The following is a 12,515-nucleotide window of genomic DNA, read 5'->3' on the forward strand; positions in this document are numbered from 1 at the left end:
ACCAGCATATCCCGAACTCCAAAGTACCTGGAATTCCCAGTACTTTAGATATAGTAAAATAACCGGGAATTTAAATTTGATTCCCGGTTCTTTCAGTACTTTTGGGACTCGGCATCTACAGCAAGTGTTTTTATTTTATGTATGTGCATTTCAGACCAATTTTTGGCTAGCTGGGAGGTCTGGGTTGTAACAAGATCAATTGAAGCATGCAAAACACACCATAAAATAATTTCATATGAAATGTATCTTGACAGTATAAACGTTTGATTGTATTTTGTTTTAAAGACTTCTTAGATTGCCATTAATTTTAAAAATAAAAAATGGGTAGCATATATGCTACAATCTAGCTGGTATTGGACAAAGCTATACTATCTTTTGACAAAATTGTCAGATAACGACTTTTACATAAGTATTTCTATATCTCAGGGTTCAGCATTATAGACAATTGTGCACTTACAATTAAATGAGTACATTAGTACTGTGCTTAATACATGCTCAACAATGCTATATTATAGTGTAAAGCAAGTTTCAGTTATTTTTACAATACAGTGGTTGCCTACAATGATCATCAATAACTCAATTCACATTAATAACATAATTTTTTTTTTTTTTCAATTACTTAATATAATTCAATAGGTGTGCATGTTTTACTTTGATTTGGAGTACTGATGATCTCACAGTTACAATGTGACTAAAATCAGAACAAGTTACTATGGAATTTAAAAAAAAAAAAAAAAATACTGTACTCCTTACTATGCTACAATTTTATATAATAGCAAAAGCTGGAAGTCCAAACTCTGAATTAAAACACTATAAGGGCAAAAATTATTGCAAATTTAAATAAAATACAACACTTAAAATAACTCTTCTACAAATACTAAGCTTTTCAACAAGCTGAAGGTATAAAATAGTATTACTGAATTAATATTTTTGTAAAATAATAAAAATATTATTTTTTAATGCTGAAACCCCCAAAAGAACGAACAAAACTGCCTAAAAAGCCCTCTAAATCTTTGAATAAGTGCAGTTGTTAGAAGCTATGCTTCCACTTGTTATTACAGATAAGTTATGTGTTTGTTAATATCCAAACATAATGTAAGTATACTGGCCAGCAGAGAGCACTGGGTCTGTCACACTCCCTGTATCATCAGCCAGACACTAGGAAAGCACCATGAACAGTGGACTCACTTGATGGCCTGCAGGAATGTGTCGTGCAGCAGAACAGCGTCAAACTGCCCCACCCCATCCTCCCTGGTGCCCTCCAGAGTCCGCCACGCCAGTCGCTCCACAAACTCCTCCGGGTCGAATGGCTCCTGCAAAGCATGAACACACTACATACCGTACATCACCCACAGTACGGATGGCAAACAATGTCACTAACTAGAAATTTACACTTGTCACTAACATTAATCTGCGTTAGCAGTGGTAAACATTGGTAGTGACTCCGTGAAAGGTGAGTTTCTATGTGTGTTATGTAATTTTTATAGTATATACGTACTTAACATTGACGTCAGTTGTGTTAATTTTCAACCAAGAGTATTTTTTGCTAGTGATGATTTCCAAGGAGGAATAGGTGATCTAGGTGAAGGAAGCCAAGTCATATGACATCTATATAAAACTTTCATTAATAAACCAATAATTAATAAAATTAATAATACTAATACAATTAAAATATTGCGAAAATTCATTAAATATTTTATTTTTTCTGGTAGAATAGGGTTTCACATGTCTTGGTGATCGCAATTGAAGGTTGGTTAGGTCAACAAAATTTGCAAAAGGTAATCTAAAATCCTGAAAATATAATAATTCTTGCAAAATGGTGCCTTAATTCAGACTGGAGTCTTAAAAACATTGGAATTGTGAAGGCTCATGCAATGTGTAGTTTAGCCCATTAAAAGTATGTAAATATTGTGGGAATATTATTGAAATCACTGTAATATAAAACTTGCAGCAATTACAATAATCATCACTTAAATATGTTAGCTCTTCCCTCCCTTCCCCCCCCCCCAAAAAAATTCCTCTGGGCTGTATTATCCATCCCACTAACAAATTATTTTTGATTCAAGTGGGAATTGAAAATTGAGTCTTTGCCGAATAATCAAGCAATATTTGTAGAACTCAAAAATTACTTTTTAGGGGAATTTCTTTTAGAGGAAGCACCTTCGTCAATAATTGTAAACAATAGCTGTTAATGGGAGTATTCAATATCAAAAAAACAAAATAGTTAGAATTAAAATTTTTACATCACTATCTCTAAGGGCAACTAATGGTAAAGAAATCAACATGCCTAGGTATTTTAAGAAACTGGCTGTCAATGTATTGCCCATTGGGTTGCCAAACCATGGTTCAAATAAGCATGAACTGTGAAAGCCTTTAGAGGCAAAAATTTGTATGAATTGAAAAATGCCAGAAACTTAAGCTAAGGTGCACCTGTTCCCTTCACTGAAGTATAGCACTGAACAAGCCATGCTTTTTGAAGGACAGTATTGTATGCTAAATTTAAAGCCCATCCGCATTTCCATGATAAAATTAATCAAATTATAACAATGGTGCTCTACAACATTACAAACCTTACTCTATTTACCCTAAAGAGTGTTTTTTTTTCAAAATTCCAACTGATTTCTAAAAAATTACCATTTATCAGTTACATCCAGTAGCCTGTGCAGTGATGCAGCCTTCACCATGTTGTGGTTTTTTTATTAGTGAAGCCGAGATTGTTTTCTAAAAGATAGGTATGTTTAATGTCAGTACGTTACAGCCAGAGCCAAGACGGTTTTCCAAGCAAATATTATTTTCTTGAAATAGAAACAAATTAGAGTGGAAAACTAATTTTATACTGAAGTTTTTCATCCTAATCATGCATAATTAGTGTGGAAAACAGTAATGGCCTTGGCCGTAACATACTGACATTAAACAGCCCTGTCTTTTAAAAAATATCTCGGGTACGCTGTGTTCCTAAGGATCTCTTGAGTACCACTGGTTATCGATGCATCTAATATCAAGTAAACAATAGGGCAGAGACCACAATCAGGCCAATCTCATGTTGAAAACAGTCTCGACTATGCTATTAAAGCATAACATGGCTATGACCGCGTCATTGGCTAGTATCAAGTAAACAGTATAGCTGCGAAAACAATAAGGTCAATCTCTCATGGAAAATTCTCTGCTACGCTAGGTATAATCTCTCATGGAAGTCTTTGCTACGCTAGGTATGATCTCTCATGGAAAAGTCACTACTATGCTAGGTATAATCTCTCATGGAAAAGTCTTTACCCTAGGTAGAATCTCTCATGGAAAAGTCTCTACTACGCTTGATACAATCTCTCATGGAAAATTCTCTGCTACGCTAGGTATTATCTCTCATGGAAAAGTCACTACTATGCTAGGTATAATCTCTCATGGAAAAGTCTTTACCCTAGGTAGAATCTCAGTCGCTGCTACATTAGGTACCATGACGGCAGCCGAGTCACTACACAGGCTTCCTAATATAAATTCTAACTGTAATTTCTCAGAAACCATTAGTAATTTTGAAACACTGATTTCAGACATAGTTATAAAGTTGGAGAGAGCCTTGAGTGACAGGAAGGTTGCGGTTGCAACATTTATAGATCTCAAAAAAAGCATTTTATACTGTACATCACAACCTGATGTTACAAAAACTCGAAGAATATGCAATAAGAGGAATTGCCAAAAAATTGTTTGCTAGCTATCTAAACAAAAGGAAGCAATATGTCTCTGTCAATGGAAAGGACACCTTGGAGTGCCGCAGGGTTCAGTTTCGAGATCATTATTATTTTTGGTATACCTTAATGACCTTGGGGCTCTACCACTTCATGGTGTACTATCCTTGTTTGCTGATGATGCTGGCCTTTGCTACACAGTAAACTCAACTAGTCAACTATATGAGGATATGCAAAATGATTTAAATATTGTAAACAATTGGTTCATACAAAATAAGTTGATAATAAATGCACCAAAAACTTGCTACATTATCATATCAAAAGATACATACAGCAAACACCATAAACTCTTTTAACTGCACCATAGACAAAACACCAAACACCATTATAAAGAATAAATGTAAGTATGTAGGCTTGCTAATTGACAGTAATCTAACCTGGGCTGCCTATATAAGTTCTATTAAATCTAAAATAGTTCCTACAATCTGTATCCTACACCACTTAAAAACAACTGTGCCACTTTTTATCCATACAATTATGTACTATAAATTAATTCATCAGCATCTTCAACATTTGTGCACAATATGGGGATATGGGTCAAAGGGCATGATAAAAGAACTAGTATTACTACAAAACAACGGTATCAAGATTCTGTACGAGCTGCCATTTTCAAGTTTAACCCCATTAACTCTTTATAAAAAAGTAAAACACAACCAATTAAAATGCACATTCACCTGGCAAGCATAAGTAACTAATAAGTAAATTGACTAATTACAATTCTCATTTTTTAAAAAATAATTATATTCGTGAACATCGGTAAATATGTAGTTGGGCGGTATATGCGAAAAAAAATGTTGAAAATCCGAAAATACCTTTATTTTATGCTCTTCAACTTCCTCTTTTCATTAAAAGCGGCGGAGATAAGAAATTCCAAATACTTTAGGAGATATCGAATTTTTAAATTTCATAACAATACCAGTGCATTGATGTGGCAATTAACATTGTTTCTTGTTTACGTACGAGTATCTACTTTTTTTTATTGGATAATGATGTCACGTGATTGTTTGTGATAGGCCAGAATTCAAACGAACCAATACGTAATTATTTAGTTCATTTATTGTTTAAAACGGTGTTTAATTACCGCCTCCAACTTAGGTGAGTTTTTAACGTTTCTAATTTTAAAGTCTTATTTGTTATTTTGATATTGTTGCGCAACTAATAAGTAACAAAAAAAATTTACGTGTGTTGTTACTGTGCATCCTTTGTTACGGGTTTGTTAGGTAAGGTCAGTTACATTATAAATACACCAATCCCTCGCATAGCACGTCTTCAATTAATGCGAATTCAGTTAGCACGATGTAAATTTTACTGCCCTAGTCTCGAATAGCACGTCTGTAAATTTCAGTTAGCACGAAATCGCCACAGGCTAAAAAAAATCTTGGAAACGACGCGACGTCAGGTATGGAATTCGAAGGGAGAAGAGTGGTTTGGAATGCGAGGGGAAAGAGATGCGCACGCAGATAAACAAACACCGGGCCGTACTGTTGATGCCCGGCCGCAGACCAGGCTGTACCGTTGATGCCCGGCCGCAGACCAGGCCGTACCGTACAGAAACCAAAGCAGATGAAATTGGACACGTTTTTTAAAAAAAAGCAAGATGATAGTGTTAATTTCACCCCAGAAAATATTTAACTAACTTTTATGTTTTGTATATGTACATATTGTACATATTTTAATGTTATGTTTGTGCTCTAGGGAAAATCTAAATCTGTTTATCTGTTAACTGATTTGTTTACATAGCCGCTTTTATAAGAGGTGTGCATAACAAATTAAATGTTTACATATGGCTGTGTGTTTTAAAGTTATATAAAACCGGTTCTTAATTTCATAAAAGTGTTTTAATTTTGTTAAGTTTTAAACGTAATAACAAAGGATCCAGCTGCTTGCAACAGCAGGCAGACAGACGCGCGCGCGTGTTGAAGGTCACGCCTGGGCGGGCAAGCCAACCTGCGGACTGACGGTAAATATGTTACCACTTATCTCCCGTTACACTGTGCCATGTTTTCTTTATCTAACGTATTCGGTGGTAGGCTTAAAAAGATAAATGATATGACATATGCATTTTCAAGTATTATTCTACGCATTTATATTATGTAAAGATTACTTCCCTACACATCTTGGAACACATTAAATAATTTAGCCTTATATTTATGGGGACTAATGCTTCAGAATACGCGATTTCGATTAACACGAACATTTTTAGGAACGAATTAGTCGTGCTAAGTGAGGGATTGGTGTAATTTAAAACTAAAGAATAATTAAAATTAATTCACATTATTTTTAATGTCAGCTTAGTTTGAAAGTATTAATAATATAACTGACCTGACCTAATCAACCATTTTATTAATTACGCATTGACGATTCACGTATTCACGAACACACGGCAAAATAACAAAAATGGCGTCGCTCGAATGGTTCCACAGGTCTTGTATTGCAAAATTAAAAAATTCGATATCTCCTAAAGTATTTGAAATTTATCTCCGCCACTTTTAATGAAAAGAGGAAGTTGAAGAGCATATAATAAAGGTATTTTCTGATTTTTAACAATTTTTTTCGCAAATACCGCTCAACTACATATGATGAAATTTAAAAATTCGATATCTCCTAAAGTATTTGGAATTTCTTATCTCCGCCACTTTTAATGAAAAGAGGAAGTTTAAGAGCACAAAATAAAGGTATTTTCGGATTTTTAACATTTTTTTTCGCAAATACCGCCCAACTACATATTTACCCATTTGTTAAATTGTTGAAATATAGATGTGGGAAATGTTTGCATAGCTATGTGTAGAACACTGTGAGATTCTTGTTCAACAACACATGTAAAAGGTTCTGTAAAACATTAAATGTATGAGGAATATTCTAAATGTTAATGTTTATGTTTGATCTCATTATGATACATGCTAAACTGCAATTGTGCAAGATTATTTATAATGTTCTCATTGACATGTATGGTTACAAAATAAGAGCACTGCTCTCTAGAACATTGTTATAATTTAAAAAAAAGAGGAATGACTAAGTTTTCAAACACACATAAACCACATTTGGAATTAGCCTAATATTTTATTTTTTATATGGAAAAGCCGCGACCCCTACAATTAAGTTTTTTCTTTCCATTCTAACAAGCTGCGACGTCCAATAATTACCGTAAGCTGGGATCTGTGCTATTGCTGTGAATTGCTTGCAAACAACTTATATACTATAGTATTACTCTCCATTCTGTCAAATGGCAGTTTAAAAATTTACGTTTTAGTAAAGAAAAAATGTTAACTGGCTCTCTTCCATATAGTAAACTAACTTTAAGTCTACCATCTAGATTCTATCATATACAGAGATGTAAAAACATTAGTTATTAAGTCCGTTATTTCTGTAAGGAAAAACTAATCATTATGCGTAGAAATTTAAAGTAACATAACTAACCTGTTCCATCTCTTTCATATATTGTTGCATCATTTTGAAAGGAAGAATACTCTACACTTAGCTTTTAAATTCTAATACAACACATTTCAGCAATCTTCACAAGTCAATAACTACTTCGCGATAATCAGTTTTTAGTTTTGACAGTCAAACAAAATTTTATTATGAAAACAATAAACATCTACGTTTTACTCGCACAACCTTCTTGATCTTTTAACGATCAAGACATTTCTTGCGTTCTACGTGCTCTGTTCGCCCTTTTTTTATTATTATTGTTGAGTGGCCTACAGCCTGTAACCCACGGCCATAGGGTAATGTGTCCTTATTCGAAACTTTATCATATCGTAGCAATCAAATTTCTTAATGTAAATTAACACCCATTCCTTACCCGGGACTCGAACCCAGAACCTCTCGCACCGTAAGCCGGTGTGCATCCGACTGCGCTACGGAGGTCGGCTTCTGTTTACCTTGAATGCTTCACCAGGTGGCTACACACTAGACAGGTCAGTCTAGATCGCGATGTCACAGAGACGCTTGCCGTGGGGTTCAATTGCAGATTCCGACGATGATAAAATTCTGCTAGCTCTCGCAGTATGTAAAAGTAATAAAGATATTTGTTCGTGAAGTCAATTCAAAAAGAAAATAATTAGGAGAAATTCATAATTAAGTCGAATTTAAGGATTATTTCAGAATAAATACAACTCAGTTTAATAGCAACTTATTTCCCATAAAATATATAATTGAGAAGAAAATTCTAAATTACAGGGAAAGCAATTTAGTAAAAGAACGACAATCTGCCTAAGGTCAGTAAACAAAAATTACATGATGATATAAATCTTTACAGATGAATCGTCAACGAAATAAAATATAAAATTAAGAAATATTAGTTACATAATAACCTACTTTGAAATCAAATCCCAGTCATTATGTCGCTTATCTTGCTTTCTATATTTCTATATCTATTCCATAACATGGATCTTTCAACTTCTTCAATGAACTTTTCCATCACATTGTCGTGTCCTGCATTTGGCCTCGGCCTCCTCCCTCTGAAACCCACATGGCCGCCTCTCAAAGAAAGCCGTATCCCACAGTCTTCTCTACACCAACCTTGGGGTATAGGCGCCGAGTGGTGCCGCAACCCAAAAATAGATGACATAAAGCATTATTGACATTTATAACAGTGTATATGTATTTTCTAATCAATGTACAATGTAAGATGCGTGTCAGTGCTATGTGTAATAATTAAATAGTGTTCTTGTGTGCGGGATACTGGGGAGGACAAATGATGACCTGAGTGTAGAATATGTACGTATCGCTTTAATCAGTGTCTAGTATATGGAGTAGTTCTATTTAAGATTACTTTCGACCGAGCATATGAGGAAACGTCAGTAAATACTGACTGCTAATTTCTGAAGACATTATCCAAAACCTATTTACAGTCATGTCAAGGTATTAGTGATGGGCAGAACGGGTCTTTTGTAGGGATGCAACATCGCTCTTAAAAACATCGTTCTGACCAGCCGATACATCGATGTTTTAACCGATGTTTTAAATATCGGGAAAAACATGCCAAAATTATTTAAATTATAGTTCCTGACCACATTATCCACAGCCCATTTATAGTCGTGTCTCATGCAGAACGAAAACATGTATTAAAAGCAAAGTCTGCTACCAAAAACTTAAAAATCCGCATGAACTACTGGACCAGCTCTCAGTAAACTTCAAAGAGTTGTGGACAAATTTAAATGACTACAACTTCGCAACATTTTTAGTAGAAATAAAGGTAAACATTAAGGAAGGAGGCAATATGCATAACATTGGCAAAATTTAAATACTTAAGTTGTCGACGTTAGGGCCGTTCCCGTGGTTCGGAGTCGCTGCCCAGCTGCTCCGGTAGAGAGGGTACGTGCCACGTGGCAAGGGAACTACCCTAACTTGGGTGAAATGAAAGAGTTTATGACGTTAAGCTGGGTTTAATGCACACGTCACACACTGTACATGGGCTGTCACGGCTCCCCTCTGTGACAGTCCATCAGGGCGAGGCCCGGCTCCACACACTTTGAGCACGACACGACACTACCAGGGACCTGACTGGCGGTGACACGACAGTGACGTGACTGACAGTGGCGCGAATGACGATGACACGAAAGACTGACGTAACTGCCGACGCGAACGACGGTGACGTGACTGACGGTGATGTGATTGACGGTGACGTGAAAGACAGTAACATGACTGACAGTGATGCGAATGACGATGACACGAACGACTGTGACGTGACTGATGGTGACGTGACTGACAGTGACGCGAATGACGATGACACGAAAGACTATGACGTAACTGCCGACGCGAACGACGGTGACGTGACTGACGGTGACGTTCGACTCTCACTCACAACTTCGCGACCGCACTCTCTCATGCCACTCAGGCGACTGACTCGACCCACGCTCCGCGACGTCTCAGCGGCCTCCCCCCTTGCCGCGCGCACATGAATCCCCCCTCTTCCCTTCGTGTGCGAGTGCGTGAAGCCACATGGTCACAGGCGGGGAGACGCGACTCAGTCACCCGGGAAACACATCTACAGGTACACAACAAGACAAATAGATATTTACACCCTCATATAATTACATAAACAAAACCTTTGTTACACTTTTGCGCACGGGCGCCGGCGCACACGCAAGCCTGAAGCAGCAACGGGCAATAATGGCCTCAGCGAGCCGGAGGAGCACTTGGGACGACGTCAAAGTATTTTCACTTGATTTTTAATCCCTAATGAAAAAAACAACATGGTAAAAATGACAAAAAAATCATACAAAGAAATATAATATTTACATTTACTAAAAAAATGGAAGTCACAATTCTCTGATAAAAATTATACAGAAGCATCACAAAAATATTTATGGGTTACAGTCAAGGTCAGGGTTAAGTTATGTAAAAATAGCTGTGAAAATTATCTAGCAACATTAATATAAAATATAAATGTGCCCATCTTTCTTAAAAAAAAGAAAAAGAAAAAAAAGCATTTATATCATAAAATGAATTTTCAGAAAATAGTTTCAATAAATACCTTTTTATATTAAAACAAATACCATACTAAAACAAAATGATGTGTCCTGGCAACAGCGTCGGGTGATGGAGTGGCGTGAGGTGGGGCGAAAGGCCCACTGGTAGGCTGGCAGCTGCTCCTTGACTCACAGATATTGGCACTAACCTGCCCTTTTGCTGGGCCAGGGGTAGAGAAGGGGTGTGGTCAGGTACAGTGCGAGGAAGGGGCGATAGTTGGTGCCTTAGAGCGAGCACCCGAAGGCCGCTCCAAGGGGAGGGGAAGTGAGGCTCCTAGAGCGAGCACCCAAGGGCCGCTCCAGGGGAGGGGATCTAGAGCGAGCACCCAAGGACCGCTCCAGAGGGAGGCAGGGTTCTAGAGCGAGCACCCAAGGGCCGCTCCAGAGGAAGGAAGAGAAGAGGTGAGCAGAAAGCAATAACCCAATTTCCAACTGTCTGCTTTATTTCCCCCAGATTTCTCTAGGGGTAGGGATCTTCTCACACATATTATATTAAATAAAATATTATAAGAATAAATATACAATAACAATTGGTAAAACTTAAACTAAAATATAACATAGATAAATATAGTTTAAAAAACTAAAGAAACATGCTTTTAAAGATTATCAAACTAAAAAGTAAAAAATAATTTTAAAATTAAATTTATGACAATAGTATATAAGCAATACTAGTATAAATGAGAAAAAAGCTTGAGGCGCTTTGTGCCATATTTTTTGAATATTAAGCGCCCCATGCTTTTTTCTCATTTATACTAGTATTGCTTATATACTATTGTCATAAATTTAATTTTAAAATTATTTTTTACTTTTTAGTTTGATAATCTTTAAAAGCATGTTTCTTTAGTTTTTTAAACTATATTTATTTTTAACTTTTTAGTTTGATATTCTTTAAAAGCATGTTTTTTAGTTTTTTAAACTATATTTATTTTTAACTTTTTAGTTTGATATTCTTTAAAAGCATGTTTTTTTAGTTTTTTAAACTATATTTATGTATAATTATCATAGGGAAATGAGTTACCGACAATACCTATTACCATCTGAGATAACTATTTGGAGTTGCAACGTCACAAAGAAATGGTAAAGTCTCTACGAATCATTTGCAGTTAGATGTATGGATATAATATTAGAATTTACCGGGGAAAAAAAAAAAACATTTTTTTTTTCGGCGTGGCCGGGGGTAGAACCCACGATCGCTGAATCCGAAAGCTGACGTTTCAGTAGTCGCGCGCCTCAGACCGCTCGGCTAACGAACGTAATGAAATGGGTGGGACATTTTACAGTGATGAGTCACTCACTCTTAGTCGAAAGAGTTACAGACGGACAGACAGAGTTACAGACGGACAGACAAACATACAGGTGAAGCTAATATAAAGCATGTAAAAATACATTAAACTTCTGTAAACATCTAGATACAAGGCTACTTACTAACTTTAACAAAATCTTCCTACACATACCAATGTCTGATACGAAACTCATTAAAAAATATGTAAATTATTACAATTCATTAAATAAAGATAGCCATTTAACTATAAAAATATGTATTCATTTTAAGTCCAGAGTCTATGGCACCTCGGGATTACAATAAGTAGGTAGTACATACCTATAACTTTATGATAGCTAATGCAGTAATGTAAGTAGTGTGATCAGAGATATTTTTAAACACAATGTATTAGCTATCTTACATCACCAGATTAAGAAACTAAATATAACAAATCTTTAAATGAAAATTATTTTTATAACCAAACTATTTATTTCTTAAAATCAAAAATTTTGAAATAGAATTTAGGAACAGTAGTTTAGATAAATTAGGTCCTAGAAGTCTATTTCTTTCCTGGGTGATGGTTGCACCAGCCTCCGAGAACAAGCGCTCGCTTGGCACAGATGTGGCGACGATGGGGAGGTATAACATTGCAATATTTGAAAGTTTTGGGAAAATAGACTTAATGTCCTGCCAGATTTCAATAGCGTCTCTTTTCATATGTGTAACAGGAGACGACAGGTACGTCTGAACCTCTGTTTCGTTGATAGTTCCAGCAGATGTTGATGCCTTATTTTTCATGTTTTTGTGTGTCAACTGCTTATGGTATTTCCAGATGTCAAATTCTTCCGAATCTTCTAGTTCCGACTCATCAGATGTGTCTTTCTGGGTGGTAGGTACGTTCGATTCCCTTATATATTTATTTAAGTAACTAATTACTTTTGATTTAGCGATGGGATCTTTGAAGTGCATGAACTTAAATCTTGGGTCAAGAGTTGTTGAAATTGTCAGAATGGCGGAATGTTCTATGTTATCAAACCTTCT

General features: G+C 35.9%; 1 protein-coding gene across 1 annotated transcript in view; it reads right to left on the reverse strand.

The window, feature by feature from the left end:
* The window catches only part of LOC134531055 (exocyst complex component 5), a 136,785-nt gene extending 129,157 nt beyond the window's left edge, over positions 1–7,628 (reverse strand). The window contains exons 1-2 of the mRNA XM_063366568.1: positions 7,158–7,628; positions 1,189–1,313 (exon numbers count right to left, since the gene is read on the reverse strand). Of these exons, the coding sequence (XP_063222638.1) occupies positions 1,189–1,313; positions 7,158–7,190 (158 nt within the window). The 5' untranslated portion in view covers positions 7,191–7,628. The remainder of the gene's footprint in view (positions 1–1,188; positions 1,314–7,157) is intronic.
* Between the last annotated feature and the right edge of the window lie 4,887 nt (positions 7,629–12,515).

This window comes from Bacillus rossius, chromosome 3, assembly GCF_032445375.1.
Source record: "Bacillus rossius redtenbacheri isolate Brsri chromosome 3, Brsri_v3, whole genome shotgun sequence".
Lineage (NCBI taxonomy): Eukaryota > Metazoa > Arthropoda > Insecta > Phasmatodea > Bacillidae > Bacillus > Bacillus rossius.